Source organism: Plasmodium brasilianum, chromosome 9, assembly GCF_023973825.1.
Source record: "Plasmodium brasilianum strain Bolivian I chromosome 9, whole genome shotgun sequence".
NCBI lineage: Eukaryota > Apicomplexa > Aconoidasida > Haemosporida > Plasmodiidae > Plasmodium > Plasmodium brasilianum.
Window position 1 is genome coordinate 334,060 of NC_090122.1, and position 18,468 is coordinate 352,527.

Below are 18,468 nucleotides of genomic sequence, written 5' to 3' on the forward strand. Positions count from 1 at the left end.
AACAAATCAATGTTTTTATAAAAAATATATTAATGCTAAAAAAAAAATGAACTGATCAACGAATATGTTAATCAATGTGAAAATAAATTTATTACTTAAATAATATATACTAAGGATGATAAAAAAAAAAAAATTCTTAAAATTTTATTTTATATATATATATATATATATATATATATATATATATATATATATGTATGTATAAGTATATGTATATGATATGTATATAACTAAATAAAACACTCACTCATTTCCAATCGTATTTATTTTCACCTAGTAATCAAATTGAATAAGTACCCTTATAACTGTTTCTGTCATATGTGAGTATACGCATTCATTTGCTTTCAATTGAAATGTGTGACTAATATAGTACAAGAAGTTTATTTAGCTTTAAATATTTGTCGGCCGACTACCTAGTGCATTATACATATACATATGTACGTATACATGTACGTTTATATAAGCACATATATGCATTACATTATATTATTATATATATGTAAATACGCGCATATTACATACATATCAGGTGTATATTTCGTATGCAATACGTGTATATCACATATATATTACACATATACCATTTTTACGTATATGTAAACATTTAAAATTTCCTCCTTATTTACACAAGTCCCATTAAATCTTTTTCTTGTTGGGCATGTCAACTCCTTCATTCCTTTTCCAAATGAGATACTAGAAAAGCTTCTCAATGTTTACAAAAATTTAACACAACCCAATATTCAAAAAAAAATTGTTTTGTTAAAAAAAGGAAACAAAAAATGATGAAATCCTGTGTAAAAGAGTTGGGAAAAAAAAATAAAAAAATAAATACATTATATGTCGTATATCACCCCTGTCGTAACTTGTAAATAAATATTTAATTATATTTTTTTCACTAGTATGTTTTTTTATTTTTATGCAGTAAATTTTATTTTTCTTATATTTGCTTATTATGTGCATGTGAAATTGTCCTAGCTACGGTAACTACCGACTTGTGAGTAGGAACGTGCCAGTATAAACATTTGCTTATATTCAAGTAAAATATATACGCACACACACATATATATATATATATATATGACAGCAGTATGTGCAATACTGCCATTCATTTTGTTTGAGCTCATCTTCTCTTTTTATCTTTACTTTTATGATAAAAAGCGTGCGATTAATGAAAAAGATTCTCATTTAAATTTTGAACATCCAGTTATGCAAAGAATGTAGAGGTAGTTCTTCTCTAACCTTATATCTGTTCAGAACTTGCAAAAATAAAGAAATAAACTAAAATGAAATAAAAAAAAAAAAATCAACATAAATTAAAGAGGCAATTATCTTATGTACACTTAGAAAAATTAATCAGTTTTAAACCGCATTTTCGCCTATTCATTTAATATATAAAAGAAAAAAAAAAAAAAAAAGGGCTTCACTATAAAAAGGAAACAGAAGATGTGATATAGAAAAAGTATGCTTCATGTATGCATTATTTTTATTTTATCAGAAGAATAACAACACTGTTGCAATTATATATATATATATGTATATATATATATATGTATTTATTCTAGGTGCACATGTAAACGGGTAAATCTCTTCATTACGCTGAAGGAGTTTTCCTTTGAAACCTTCCAAAGGATGACAAAAAAAAAGGAGATAGAAAAGTACTTTTCCGGTACAAACGGTGCACACTAATATCATTCTTTATTGAAGATTATATATAATACTTCTTTTTCTTTTTTTTCCTCCATTTTGTTTCCTCGTTTGGTTTCCTCGCTCGGCTTCTTCCCTCTTTTTTTTTTTTTTTTTTTTTTTTTTCATTTTTTTTTCATTCATTTTCACTTTTGTTAAGACAGCGGTACACATTCAATTAAAAAAGCCGCTGCTCCACTCTTCACAAAATAATTTTTTTTACGATACCTGCTTTTTTTAACAATAAAAAAAAGAGAAGAATATGTTCAACCATTACTTGACATGTGTTATATTTGTATCTGTTCATCTTTATGTTCATCTTTATGTTTATCTTTATTTTTATCTTTATGTTCATCTTTATGTTTATCTTTACGTTCATCTTTATGTTTATCTTTACGTTCATCTTTATGTTTATCTTTATGTTTATCTTTATGTTCATCTTTATGTTTATCTTTATGTTCATCTTTATGTTTATCTTTATGTTCGTCTTTATGTTAATGTTTTTGTTTTTGTAATTTTTTTCATTTTTTCTGTTCATACGTTGTACTGATATAAAAAGGAAAACAGATAAGCATCTTAACAAATAAGAAGAGAATATCACTTAAACTAACAAAGAAAAATGAAAGATAAGCAACGAAAAATGAAATGCATAAAATGAAATGCATAAAATGAAATGCACAAAATGAAATGCACAAAATGAAATGCATAAAATGAAGCATAAATAATGTAATATAAAAAGTGATGGGTAAATAATGAAACACTAAAAATGACATTCAAAAAAAGTAATTTGAATAATGAAAGATGAAAAATAATAAAAGAAATAATAATGGTGCTGCATGAATACCGTCCTATACTTGTGATTGTGTAATAAGATCATTATTTTTAACTGTACATTGTACGAGCACATATATTCTCTGTATGCTTATTTGTATTGTGTATTATATGTACTACTTGAAATTAAAAATGGAAGCAAATGAAAAACCTTAGCCGCTCTAAACTATGCATGTGTTTGTGTATGCATGTATGTATGTATGTATGTATGTACATAATATAATACACATTCTTATACATACAGCTTGTGCGCACAATTTCATCAAAAATTTTTAAAAAGAGTAATAAAAAAAAAAAAAAAAAAAATATCTAATGGATAATGCATAACGAATAATGAGTAATGCTACATTTGAGTCTTCGCTGGACGTGAAGCTGTTTTCCAGACACAAATTTTCATTCAACTGCATTTTTATACATATACGCGTATATACGCATAAATTAGGCACACAGAAATTTGCATATGAATATATGTGTATATGTATATATGTACATATGCCAACACGTATGCATGTAACTAATCAAACTATATACAACTGATATTATCGACAGCTGACCTCCACCTAATCTCAATCACGTCATGGTTTCTTCAAAACAGTTCTACACATATGTACACGCGTTATATTTTCAAACATTATATGACATACTTTAAAGTGTTAATAAGCCGAATAGGAGCTACCCGAATAATTTGATTCTACGCCAATCGACAAGCTCTACTAAAGCTCATCTGCGTAATGCGACGTATTAACGAACTTTAAGCGCCTTTTCAAATTTTGGTTGATTGATATTGCCCCACTAACAACACTATCAACAAAATTATGAACACTGTTCATATTTACTTCTCCATCAAAGACACGAAATCTTTGTCTCTTCGGTCTGAAGGCAACTAAAATGAGGCAGTTGGAATGTGTACATGTATTTGTTAATCCGAATGATTCTAAAATATACGGTTGATCAAAAATATTGATATATAAAATTTTTATAGGATCACTACTAAAATTGGATGCTACCTTTTTTATATCCTGATCAAACTGTTTATAGCTATTATTTAATAATTTTAAAATTAAAAAACATATTTGGGAATCTTTTTCTGAACATTGCCCCGATTCATATTTTTTTTTTGTTAATTGTTGATATGTAGTAATATGACCATATAGATTATTCTGTAACCTACTTTGTGCAAATATATGACTTAACTTTAAAGATAAAACATTAAAGTCAAAATTTTTTAACTGTGTTATATCACCTGACATATTATCTATATCTTCTACTAATAGTAAAGATGGGGTTTTAATATTTCTATTTTTAAAAAGTTTCATAATATTATAATTTTTATTATATATAACAGCCATATCAATTCGTTTTTCAAATTCTAAAGATAATGCCTTTAACATTACAGTATTGTCATTATACGAAATAAAAAATATGACTTTAGGTATGTCTACATTTTTGGTCAAAAATTTATCTAATTTTTTTCCATTTGATACTTCAACATAAGAGTAAGGTATATGATTATTTATAAAAGACATAAGTGAATCTTCCGTTCTCTGACCATAAAAAGTTTCATATGTTTTATTCTTTTTCATTAAAATAATATGCGGTAATGATTTGACATTATATTTTCTACATATACTCTTTTCATCTTGGCAATTAACAACAGCAAAGTTGATATAACCTTCAAATTTTTTAGTAAATCGTAAATACATTTTTTTAAAAGATTTACAATGAGAACATGATGGAGAATAAAAGTTGATAACTAATACGTAAGTAATATCATTAATTATTGAGTCCAAATTTTTTGAATTAATTTTTAAAATTTCATTTTTATATATATCTTCATATTCATTTTCAAAAGGAGGATGATTAAAATTTGGACCAGAACTACCATGATTACTGGAACTAAATTTAAAATGGAAATTTCCTGTACGACCTTCTCCTCCCCTACCTCCACTTGCAAATTGTCGAAATATTTCATTCACAACGTCCTGATCGAAATGAAATCCATGTCCACCGAAACCCCCACCGCCAAACCCTTGACCACCGAACCCTCCACCGCCGAAACCTTGATTACTATCCGAATAATTTTCCCCATACATATCATATAATTTTCTTTTTTCGGGATCTGATAACGTTTCATATGCATTTGCTATTTCAATAAAATCCTTCTCTTTATGCGGTGCTACATCCGGGTGATATTCCTTGGCTAGCTTTCTGTACGCTTTTGAAATCTCTTCCTTTGTTGCATTTCTTTTTATACCTAATCTTTTGTAGTAATCCATCCCATTAGCAAACGACAAAAAAAAAGATAATATTAACAAAATCACTGGGTGAAAATTGGTTATCTTCTTTCTTCTCTTAACATTTCCAACGTTCATTATTATCTTTTCAACTCTTATAAATTCTCTTTTCCTCATCATATACCCATTCCCGCACGACATTCGTACATACATATATATACGTAAATATGCGTGTATATATGGATGTATGTATGTGTGTATATACGTATAAAAGTTTGAATGTATAAACGTATGAATGTATATATGTGTATACGTATAAACGTTTGAATGTATAAACGTTTGAATGTATAAACGTATGAATGTATATATGTGTATACGTATAAACGTTTGAATGTATAAACGTTTGAATGTATAAACGTATGAATGTATATATGTGTATACGTATAAACGTTTGAATGTATAAACGTATGAATGTATATATGTGTATACGTATAAACGTTTGAATGTATAAACGTATGAATGTATATATGTGTATACGTATAAACGTTTGAATGTATAAACATTTGAATGTATAAACGTTTGAATGTATAAACGTATGAATGCATCAATGTATATATGTATATACCTATATGCGGTATACGCACGCTAACAGCTTACACCGCTACTTTGTTATTTTTCACTAGTTCTGCAAATGTACTCATAAAGAAATAAAGCCTATTCATATCTACACACATTCAAGAACAAGCGTACATACAAGCGTATATACAAGCGTACATATACACATACATATGCTTATTTATATGCATACATGTGTAAACATACATACATACATACACATATGCACATTAAAGCATGCGCTCATTTCATCCTGGCACAATGTGCTTCCTTTTGGCCCTCAACAAAATGAAGCTTTTAAAAATTAATAGCACCACTGCCGGTTGCACACGTAAAAAAAAAAAAAAAAAATAGTCTTCAAAAAGAGTCAGCATGTAGGTAAAGGATGGCAAAAAATGAGCAAAAAATGAGCAAAAAATGAGCAAAAAATGGGCGAAAAAATGGTAATAAAATGGCAATAAAAAAGCAAAAATTTGGCAATAAGATAAGCAAAACAAAGAGCAAAAAAAAACTGCAAAAAATGCGATATGTATTACAAAGTAATCACAAAAAAGTTCGTATGTTAAGGATAATAAAAAATTACAAATTATTGTTTAAAATGCGTCTTTCCCTTTTTTCATGATAATATGGCTACGTTACATTACCATTCATTTTTAAAAGAACTTACTGTTCTAAACAGAGTTTATTTAAAATTAATAGGACGTACCACGTATATAATATATATATATGTATATATATATATATATATATATGCATATTTATATGTACATATATTCATACGCGTACGCACTTACATAACATACTGCAATATTCTCAACGAACTATTATATTAATTTTTTTATTTTTTGCTATTTTTCCATATATCTAGTAAAATATTTTTACATACATACAAATAATGAAATAGCATATATTTGAACACAATTATAAACCCAAAAAAGAATAAAAAATGGAATAAAAAAAAAAAAAAAAAAAAAATTATAATTCCCCGTACAGTTTTATCTTTTCTTTTCCACTATATTTTTTAATGGCATATTTATTTTTTTTTTTTTCGTAGGATGAATACTTAACCTCATATGGCGTAAGTTTCACAAATAAGATTAATTTTTTATTGACTTGAATCGATTCGTATTTTCACATTTTAGCATATTTGTATTTTTTTTTTTTTCCTTTTATATAAGGTAATTTTATTGTTCTTAATAATAATTATTCCTATTTTAAGAATATGAAAGATAATCAAATGTACATTCGTCACAGGCTAATGCCATCGCGTACATAAGCATATAAACCTCTGTTCATTTTTTTCTTATAACATATGTTTGAATAGAAACTTTGGAAAAATAAAATAAAAATAAAAATAAAAATAAAAATAAAATAAATAAATAAATAAATAAATAAAAAAAAAAAAATAGATGTTACTCATACGTTAGTCCCAGTATACATTTTAAATTTATGACTACGAAATATTATGCGTCCATTTCTTTGATTGAAAGCCTTGCGTTATTAACACAAAATAATTTGTAATGATATCCTCTTAACATTCTACGGAAGGCGTGCTTACTAAGCAAACATATTTATACATATATGTATTAAAGTATGTGCTAAGAGTTAGTAAACGCTAATTTTAGCCATTACACCAATACATTTATATATGTTCAAAGGGACAAGCATATAATACAAATATATCCATGTATTAAGTAATGAAAAAGGGGTATACTCTGAAATTAAAAAAAAGTGTAAACTCATGGGAACATATTATTAGTATGCATTGAACGAAAAAGAAATATGCCAATATATACAAACTTGTCCTTTGTACAACACGTACATATGCATACATGAATGTGCTAGTAGGGGCAATAACTACCAACTTTTTTTTTTTTTTTTTTTTATAAAATATTGTTTTTCCCCTTTTAGGAAGTAGGCAGCTTATTATGTATGATCTATGCATATATAGTTCGTACATATGTATAATATGAGATATGGGAAATTAATTTTGATCTTATGGAATTATCTTTTCTTTTTTTCCTTTTTAGCTTCCCTGTTTTCTTCATTTTTTTTTTTTTTTTTTTTTTTTGCGCTAATGTACACACATTAGTAACTACCTTTTTTTGTTCAAAATTGTGAGCAGTGAAAAAAAAAAAAATTATATTTTTTATTAATTTTCAAAATATTAAAAAAATTAGAATATTTACAAATTAACAATATTAACAATAAATGTAATACTTGATCAGGCTTGTTAGTATAACAATACGAGATGATGTTTCTCTATGATTAACTAAAAGTATATTTGGCATAAAAACGTGAAATTATTTTTTAAGCCGTTCATTTTTGGAGTGTTCATACATGACTCGAAGGATTGAGTGTGCATAATTGTTGTATATATTCTGAATAAATGCAATCTATAAACTTACATACATGTATATACTCGCATATACGTACATATATATATATGTATGAATATATAATAATTTTAAGAAGGAAGAACAAATGGGAAATGTATCCACGAGGGACGAAAATGTAAAAAGAAGCTTAATACTGTTAGATGATAAACTTGTTCATAATTTGGAAAAAAAAAATAATAATACAAACACGGAAATAAATGCAAAAGAGTTAGGGGAGGAAAATGCGTTAAAGGAAATTTGTTCAGTAGCAAAACCAGCGTCACCAGGGGGTAATAAATAGAACTTAGATGATACATATCTTCATGAATAAAAAAGTTAATGCAAATTGTAGTTGTATACATATATGTGCGTGAAAATAAGTATATATATATATATATATATATATAATATATATATATATATATATATATATATATGCGCGAATATGTGCATGATTAACGTTTCGTGCGCAAACCCCGAGTGTAGCCGCATTAATATGGATAATATGTACACGTGTACATGTTATAATTTGAAAATATAAAAAAACCCTCGCAGTGGCACACACGAAAATATAGAAAAAATATTAATTTATATGATCATATATTTACTTCTTTCTTTCTTTATTTATTTATTTGTTTAATTTTCCCCGTACCATTTTTGCTGTAGAAAATGAATACGACGCATTACGCAAAAGAATTCTTAACGATTTAATTAAGGAGAGAGAAATATACATGAACAGTCAGAAGGATATATTATATAATATAAAAGAACACCCAAATAGTTTGAAAATTCCACAAACTCATAACGAATGTTTTCATGATGAAAATAAAATATATAAATGCCTTAAAAATATGAACGATTCAACGTCTACTTTTGTTAATTCTTATGCCCGATGTTGTAGGTATTTGCGAGAATATGAAAGTTGTGTTCAGAAAATAAAGACCTAAGTGAAACATAATTAAAAAAAAATATATATAATTAAATGTCCTTTTTTTATTTTGTTAAAAAATATTTATAAATTTTAAAATCTCATGTGATGCACAGTTCATCCTTCACTATATTACCATTGTACATATAAATTTACGTACGTATGTATGTATGTATTATGTATTTCAAAATATACGCATATTATGCGCTTGCCATGGATTTATTTTAGACCATTTTCGTTAAATTGACAGCATTCAACAAGTTAAAAAATTTAGAGTGCCAAGATGTTTTCTTTTATTGGCTTGATTTGTAACCCAACGAATTTTCCTCGTTAATATATATATATGCATAAAAGTACACATAGATATATGTACATAATATATATGTACATGCATGTATATATATCTATGTATTTGTACATATATGAATATACATGTTTTTTTAACTTTTGAATTTACGAAAATGACACTTTTCTCAAAACTTTTAAAGGTACAAATATGTGTACATATATATTTATTTATATATATGTTTATATATATTTCCTACTTCACTATTTTATTTGCCTGAATATGTACATAAAATTATGCACGCTTTACTTATCCTCCCAGGTGAAAAAAAAAAAAAATAAAAAAAGGATACTTCAAACAAGTATTAATAAAAAGGTGACAGACTTGAAATATAGCCGTGATTTTACTAAAATTGTTTTTTTTTTTTTTTTTTGGCGAAAGAAATATTTAAATTTGTTCATGCAAGTGAAAAAAAGGTTAAGGTGAAAAATACGCATACATACATACATATATATATATATATATATATATATATATATATATATATATATATATATATGTACATATGTATGTACATACGTGTAAGGGTAAGATACATTTTACGATAACCCCGATGATTATCATGTACGTGTGGATACATAAAGCAACAACAAGAGGAAACTAATAATGGAGGATGACTTTAACATTGACGCGGATTATATAAGAAGATTATCGGTAAAATATAAGGATGTGGATCATCCCTTATTTATGAGTGAACTACCAAAAAATATAGAAGAGAATGAAGATTTAGTAGCCTTATATAATTTAATGCTGTGTGATGAAAATGATTTAAGCTTAGCTAGAAATTATAAAGAAGTGGGTAATGATTATTACAAAGACGGAGTTAAATATTATGAGGATGCTATAATAAGCTATAGCAAAGGCATCAAAGTGTTAAACAACTACCTCGTTTCAGCAACCTCTAGTAAATTGAGCAATAAATCTACTGAAAATGGTACTACAAACGGTGCTACGAACGGTACTGAAGCCCCCTTGCGCGAAAATAAGAAGGAAAAAGTGCAGGAACACCACAGAGAAGCTCTAAGCTTAAACACTCCAAAGGGGAAGGAGGGGGGGGATCTATGCGAAATGGACGTGAGAAACCTGTTGTGTGATTTGTACTGTAATAGAGCTATAATTCATTATAAAAAAAAGAGGTATGTACAATGTTTAGATGATTGTAAATTATCCTTTTCATTTAATGAAAAAAAATACAAAAGTGTATATTACAGTATATTGTGTACGCAAAAATTAGAGTTATTCAATGAGGCATACAAATATATTGTTCTGTTTGATAATATTATACAAGATGAAAATGTGAAATGCTCATTAAATATAAAAGAATATGAAAGAATAAAAAATGAAATAATACAAAAGTATACACATCTTTTAAATGAAAAGAAAAGAAAAGAAGAAGAGAGAAAACTCCTTGTAGAAATGGAAAAAAATAATATTAACCATATACAAAATATATTAAAAAAAAGAGATATTAAAATATTAAATAATGTATACAATGATAATAATAATATTATTCCTGTGTTCTATATTGATAAATCTATGTTCATACATTTTACAATTTTTTTAATTTATTTTGAAACGAATATCATTGATACCATTTTAGACGTTTCGGAAAATAATTGTCTCATGGACTATTATAACATTGTTAAGAAAAACAAAAATAATTTATTACTCTTTTCCTATCTTGAGTTTCCTAATGATATATTTTATATTATTAGTTGTTCATCATACATAAGTGACATAATAAATAAAATAAAAATAATCTCTCCTATTCTTTCAGTACATATTATTGAAAACGAGGAAGCTAATAAACAGTTCCAGTTGAACAAAAATATTCACTCAGTTAAAACATAAACAAAAATGAATAACAGACCATAATATACATGAACAGAATATAATGTAAAAACTGTTCATACATATATTTTTAACCACTAACAATTATCATACGCATGTTTGCACACCCATTGTTAATAAAATTCATAGCTTTCATAGAATTCCCCCCCTTTTTGTAAGAACATTGTATTACCCTTTTTTTTTTTTTTTTTTTGCGCAATAGAGCTACTATAGTTATACATGCACCAATAAACACACATGTATATATGTACGTACGTGTGTTCATATATACATATCCAAACATATGCACACAAACTGCATTCATTTTTTTTTTTTTATTACCCCATTTACCAACTTCCCTTTTTCCTCTGTTTTACCAAAATGAACATTTGTATTTGTAACAGCGATAACAATTTATCCTCCTCTATTGGGAGTTTCCTCTTTAACGCTATAGAAAAAGCATTGCTATTTTATCGTGCGTCGTAAGTGACAACCGGATACTACGGTCGAACGTCTTTTGCGCCTTTCATGGTACATTAATACATGTTTAATTACATACATGCTTAATTACATACATGCTTAATTACATACATGCATAATTACATACATGCTTAATTACATACATGCATAATTACATACATGCATAATGACATACATGCATATACAAACTTATGTGTGCAGAAAATGGTTTCTCTAAAATAATTCTTATCAGTTCATGCGATTTTCTACATATGAAATGCTTCGACTTCTTTTAGTCCGCCCATCGCTACGAAATTGTTCATCATTTTAAGAATTATTTTGCGCTATACAAAATGAAGCTTCATTCAAAATTGGGCGTACATACATAAATATATGTACGTACATATATATATATGTATATGTATATATACGCGTTTGTGTGAATGCATATATATATCCTGCCATTTGCATAAACAAATTCGTACATTCGTTTCATATATGAAAGGTGAGGCTCAGGCTGCTGCTTTTCTCCTGCGATTAAAAAAAAAAAAAGAATAAAGAAAAAATTCAATTTAAAAAAGTAAAAATGGCATAATGCAAAGAAAAAAATGAAATTTTACAAAATGAACGGGAAAAATAAATTTTTATAACCCTTACAAAGTTGTTGAAAATATTTAATTATACTCTTTATAATTTACAGAAAATTAAAAATACAGCGAGGAGTTTTTCATATTACGAATTAATTTTCTCATATATACCCCCCAATACAACAGGAATATATAATGTTCAATGAATAATATACATTTATATAGAACATGTATTGTTAAGCATGCATGTAGGCAAATATTTGTTTTCGATTATATATGTTTATCCCTTAAGCATATTTCCATCAATTGTGCACTATAATTTTGGCTGTTCGTACAATAAAAAAAAAAAAAAAAAAAAAGGAAAATTTATTATATTGGAATGGAGCATAAGGGGGTTTAAACCTTTTATTATATTTTTTTCTTTGCATAGTTTTCTTTTTCTTCATCATTCAGCAGAAACATTTCATGCATGAAGAACGCAATAGCAAAGCAGTTCATTTTTAGCTTCATACATACGTATATACATATAAACAAGAAGTATGCTTTATTCATATAGTATAACTATTGTTTACTCGAATAGAGTTGCTAATTTTCAAAGCGCACTAAGGGCACAGAACTCCCAGAAGGCACGCAAATTTTGTAGTCCCAAAAATGAAAAGCAAAACGACGCTAGCGATAATAATTTATTTTTACATGTATTACTTTATATCTTGTAAATGCCACTTTTTCACATTTAACCCATACGTACATATATATATTTACATATTGTATATATATACATATATATGTACATATTGTATATATATACATATATATGCATACCTACACAATAGCGTACTTACGCGAAAAAATATCCAAATATATGTGCTCCATTTCATGTTGTGTGCAACAAGCTGTTCATAAAAAATACAATTTAACTCATAAAAAAAAAAAAAAAAAAAAAAAAAAAAAAAAAAAAAAAAAAAAAAAAAGGAAAAAAAGTGAGGTGATTAGCAAGCGAATGAGAAGCGGACAAGAAAGACAATCCCTATGCAATTTTATGAAAAATCAAAGGAAAAAAAAATTTACAAAATTGACAAAATAACATGGTGAAAAAAAGCAAATTTTATCAAGACACATTACTGCACAGAACATTATGATATAATAGTTCCCAAAGAAAATGAAGGACTGTATATATCACTTTGCTTGTATTTCATGACAATTTTCGAGTTTGAAATTTTGTCCATCATAGTTCTTTGAACTATGTTAAACGTTTCATAAAGACATTTAAGTTTTCCATTAATAATGTGTATATCAATAGGTATAGGCATATTTTCCATATTAACATTTTTTTTTTTTTTCTATATGCTGCTAAACGTTTTGAATATTTTGATACAATATTCTGAAATTTCATATCATATTCTGCTTGTATTTCGTTTAACAATTTAATATATTTTATATTTATTTTTTCATAATATAACAAGATTTCTTTTCTTATATATCTGAAATAGTCAACTATTTGTATATGTATATATCTTTTATTATATTGAATTAATGTATATGCTTTAATCAAATATTTAGCTGACAAATTTTCTAAATTATCTTCCTTTTTTAATAAATGTAGAAACGCTGAGTCGTAATAATTATATTTTATTTTTTTTATGGGATACGGTGAATCAGTATTATTTTTTAAATGCCCTTCGTTCATATTTGTACAGCTGTTTGTTGCAATTCTTTTGTTGTTTTTACTGCTCGAACATGGTTTGTCAATGTGGTACGAAGATCTCAGCCTTTGCTGACTCCTCCCATTTGAGTTTGGCACGTCAATTGGGGTAACTAGTCCTGGATTAACTGGGTTAACTATGCCAATTGGGTTAACTATACCAATTGGGTTAACTATGCCAATTGGGTTAATTAGGCCATCTGGGTCAACTTGGTCAACTAGGCCAACTTGGTCAACAGGGCCAATCACGCCAACTGAAAAGGTCGGTTCCACCGTGGCCTCTATCATGTGCACATCGTCCCCCTCATCATTTAACAGTAATTCGTTACTCGGTTCGTCCTTCCCTATAATGTTTACAATTTCGGAGTAATCCGCTGTTCCACTTGTGCCATCCACTTCATGTATGATCTCATTTTCCTCACCATTTCTAAATCGTTTCCTTTGTTTTGCATCATCATTGTTGTTTCTTTGGCTAGTCCCCGCATCTATAGTCACTGCTGTATCATTATTGAACTTCCTAACTTTCGAAGATCTTTCTAAGTATATTCTACTTCTTTTAAATCTCTTTTGAGCAGTTGTTACACATTCCTGATTCATACGTGTAGTAATCATGTTAGACGGCTTTATTAAAAAAGAGCTGCTGTTGTCATTGCATTTTGTTGTATTACTTGATATATGAAGCTCTTTATCGTTTTTCTTATATTTGCTTAAACTATGTATGCACTCATCAATATGCTTTTGTTTTTCCTCATAATTCAGGATTTTCTTTACTATATCTACTGGTCGTCTCGATATATTACATTCCTTGCTATTTATTGAACCACATTCTAATGAATCGATGTTATCTAATCGTTTGTTCCCACCCAAATTAGTTTCATTAACTCTATTGTTAAACTGTGTGTTCTTTATTCCATTTTTGTTACACTGCTGTTTAGTACTCTGCAATGTCTTTTCATCTTCATGTGCACTAGAGTTATTATTATTAGTATTACTACTATTATTGTTACTTCCATTTATTTTCGAATCAGCATTAGTTGTCGTAATATTATCAGCATTAGTTGTCGTAATATTATCAGCATTAGTTGTCGTAACATTATCAGCATTAGTTGTCGTAACATTATCAGCATTAGTTGTCGTAACATTATCAGCATTAGTTGTAGTAATATTATCAGCATTAGTTGTCGTAACATTATCAGCATTAGTTGTAGTAATATTATCAGCATTAGTTGTCGTAATATTATCAGCATTAGTTGTAATATTATCAGTAGTAGCCGTAGTAGTAGCCGTAGTAGTAGCCGAAGTAGTAGCCGTAGCACTAACCGTAGCATTAGGTGTTTTCCTCCCTTCACACGAGTTTCCCTTTTTAAGTACATCATGCCCGTCTTCGGGGGCATTGCTTCTATTATTGCTACCTCTGTCAGTCCTGTTTCGAAGAACTCCATTGTTTTTATTGTTAATCTGTGTATCATCATGAGCATCACGCGAACAATGTGAATTAAGCGAATAATGCAAATCCCTACGTCTTAGCTTAATCGGCTCGCTTTCATCTCCGTTTATTGAATGTATTACTCCTTCATTTGCATCATTTTGCACTATATTGGACATATGAGAAACTTCTATATTTTGACTCTCTTGTTTTTCTTCCTTACAACAATGCCCACTCTCCTCACACACATACGCATGTCTTTTAATAGCTCTAGTATTTAATTCAATGGGAGTGTTCTCTTTGATAATATTCCCATTAAAAAGATCAACAGAAGGGGGGTTACCATCTATCCCTTCGTTTACCCTATCATATAATTCTAATATTTTAGAGCATTTTTCGCCACTTTCGTTAAGCGTTTTTACAAGGTTCTGATTGTTCACTTTTAACGAATCGTCAAAGGAGATACCGCTTCCTGTTTCTTTGCATTTTGTGTAGTAACAGTCGCTATTGACATAGCTGTTGACGTTACTACCTATATCGCTTTCTATATTGTTGTTCATGTAATTATCTATATCATTGTCTATGCTACTGTTGGCAGCGCTTGCAATTTCGCTATCCTTGTTGTCATCCTCATTGTAGGCAAAATTTTCACCGAATAAGTCCTTCGTTGTTGCGTAACTAACCTTGAGCATTCCACCCCCTTGTTGTTGTTTCTTCTCGGCATCATTCCCTTTAACTCTAAATGAATCATTTTCAAACTCACTGATGCAGCTACTATATAATAGTAGTTTTTGTTTATTTACGTCTTTTTTAAGTAACTGTTCTCTATGGAATTCTTTTTTTTTTCTTTTTTTTTTTTTTTTTTCTGAACATTGGGCAAATTATAGTCAGTAGGATAATCAGTACAATCCCTATGATTACCATTATTGCCATTATTGCTATCATTACTATATTTATTATGATTATCCTGACTACTGTCCAAATCATGCGCATCTTGTATATTATCATTTTCATTTCTATCATTTACATGGTTTAATGACTGCTCTAGTAGCATTGTTCTTGTACCCATAGGTGTGTCCTCAGTCAATAAACATATTTCTTTAGTTGTAGCGAAACTTACTTTTCTCCTTATCAGTTTTTCTGTACTTTTGTTGTTATCATTAAATAAAATATTATTTGTATAAATTTCATTCATACCATCATGTTTACGTTTATTTAAATATAGATTGTTGTTCTCCTTAAGATGAATACTATCCTGTTCATATATCAATTCTTCTTCTTTATCATCGCACACAGTCGTCTCAAGCTCAGTTATATTCTTTATTATATCAAAAATTTTTCTCTTTGTAGACTCTGAATTGAATTTTATTTGTAACTCAACATTTTGTAATAGGCGGTCCTCAAACTGCTCTCTCAACTTGTTCGATAGTACTCCTGGAAAAAGGACAAACAAAAAAGAAGGAAGTAAAAACAGGGCCCAAGAAAAATATCACTTAGTATCTTTCTCTTGGGAAAGGAAATACAAAATGGAGACTACTCCTGCGTGGATACTTGTGCAGGTAGGCAGCAAATATTACTTAAGTAGTGGTACATAAGAAGAGGTACATATATATGGAGGTGCATATATAACGATACATATATATGGAGGTGCATATATAACGATACATATATAGCGATACATATATAGCGATACATATATAGCGATACATATATAGCGGTACATATATAGAGCTACAATGCAGAGAGGGTAAAACATCATGTATGTATAACAAGCAGGATGCAGAATATCAGAATGAAAAAAAAACTCAACAAAAGGAATGTAACACGATAGAGGGAAATATAGTACAGCACAGCGAATCATCGTGAAGCTAAACACACGGAGATGTAACGCCCCTTTTACAAAGCATAAATCAGGGTATGATAACTGCTCGTTGTTAAGTGTACATACACGTTCATGCGTATACATATGTATGCACACGTGGATCATTGCACACTAGCCGCAGCTGTGCAAAACTGATTTATTGCTTAACCTAGTGCGTCACTTTTGCCAAGAGAGAAAACAATTTTTTTTGATTGGTCATCACTGTATATTTTGACTCTATCATAAGACAAAACGATAAGCAATTTATTCTTTGTGTTATAGAAATATGCATAAAAAAAGTTAATGAGTAGATTTCCTTTATATCCTTTAGGTGATAAAATAATTTGCTCTGTAGTATTATTTCCATGGTCATTTGTAATGGCAGAAGTATGAAAAGAAAGACTGCTATTGCTCAGATATATATATGAATTATATTTTAAATAATTTAAATTAATATTATTTTCTTTTGTCAATGTAAGGAAGTAATTCCTTTTTTTAGTTATTAAGGTTGCTATAAGGTTTAGTGATGATAAATTAATTCTATCCTTTTCTGGTACTAGTTTATGTATACGTTTAAATAAAGAGCGAGTTTTTTTTTTTATTTCAATGTCAGGTATAATTTCAATTTGTTTTATTATATTATTAATATAGCTATCTAAACTTGATATATTATTAACCTCATCTACATTATGAAATAGGAGTAGCAATAAATCTAATGCTATTTCTATTATTTTAATACGAGAACAACCTATCTGTATATGTCTATTATTAGTTATAATAATGTCTTTTTCCTTTTTTATATTATTTATTATTTCATTAAATAAAGACAAATGAAATGATACGATATGTAATAAAGAGGAATAGAATGAAGCCAATTCGATATTATATATTTTCCACTTTTCCTTTAATGGTACAATATTATTTATATCAATAACAAAAAAAAAAAAAGTTCTTTCAAATAATAAAAAACTATCATTAGAGAATTGTTTTTCATTTAAACATATGTTTATTATAATATTTAATTTTTTAAAAAAAATTTCATCTACTTCTTCTATGTTAATGCACTTATTTACACTGTACCGAATAAAGTATATGCACTCATCAGCTAACAATATTAAATGACTATTTAACGAGTTAATACATATATTCATCATTCTATCTATAACTTTATAAGTAAAACTAAAATTAGACTCTATATCGATCTCTATTAGGTCGTGAAGAAACATAGATAGGGATAACTCGCCTTCCTCTTCCGCGGCATTCAGTTCTTGAATTATGTTCTTGTTGTATTCGTCTATGTCTATATCGTTCACCTCGTTCATCTTGTTTATCTCGTTCACCTCATTCATCTTGTTTATCTCGTTCATCTCGTTCATCTTGTTTATCTCGTTCACCTCGTTCATCTTGTTTATCTCGTTCACCTCGTTCATCTTGTTCATTTCGTTCATCTTGTTCATTTCGTTCATCTTGTTTATATCATCCGTCTTGTTCATTTCATTCATCTTGTTCATTTCATTCATCTTGTTCATTTCATTCATCTTGTTCATTTCATTCATCTTGTTCATTTCATTCATCTTGTTCACCTGTC

The 18,468-nt window shown here is 28.1% G+C and overlaps 3 protein-coding genes and 1 pseudogene across 4 annotated transcripts; 2 read left to right on the forward strand and 2 right to left on the reverse strand.

Moving 5' to 3' along the window:
- Nucleotides 1–1,970: 1,970 nt before the first annotated feature.
- MKS88_002692 (heat shock protein J2) lies at nt 1,971–4,886 on the reverse strand (the record flags this gene model as incomplete). The annotated part of the gene is made up of 3 exons (XM_067215723.1): nt 1,971–2,170; nt 3,046–3,098; nt 3,265–4,886. 3 exons carry the CDS (start codon nt 4,884–4,886, stop codon nt 1,971–1,973), a joined length of 1,875 nt encoding a protein of 624 aa, XP_067073274.1.
- Nucleotides 4,887–7,847: 2,961 nt separating this feature from the next.
- Nucleotides 7,848–8,688, forward strand: MKS88_002693 (uncharacterized protein; the record flags this gene model as incomplete). Its single annotated transcript, XM_067215724.1, has 2 exons — nt 7,848–8,031; nt 8,408–8,688. The coding sequence occupies 2 exons, from the start codon at nt 7,848–7,850 to the stop codon at nt 8,686–8,688; spliced, it is 465 nt and encodes a 154-aa protein (XP_067073275.1).
- Nucleotides 8,689–9,621: 933 nt separating this feature from the next.
- On the forward strand, nt 9,622–10,866 carry MKS88_002694 (tetratricopeptide repeat protein; the record flags this gene model as incomplete). The annotated part of the gene is made up of 1 exon (XM_067215725.1): nt 9,622–10,866. One exon carries the CDS (start codon nt 9,622–9,624, stop codon nt 10,864–10,866), a length of 1,245 nt encoding a protein of 414 aa, XP_067073276.1.
- A 2,265-nt stretch (nt 10,867–13,131) lies between these two features.
- MKS88_002695 lies at nt 13,132–18,454 on the reverse strand (annotated as a pseudogene). Its single transcript has 3 exons — nt 17,050–18,454; nt 15,926–16,453; nt 13,135–15,884 (listed from the first exon to the last, which is right to left on the reverse strand). Coding segments are annotated over exons 1-3 (4,683 nt in total).
- Nucleotides 18,455–18,468: the final 14 nt, after the last annotated feature.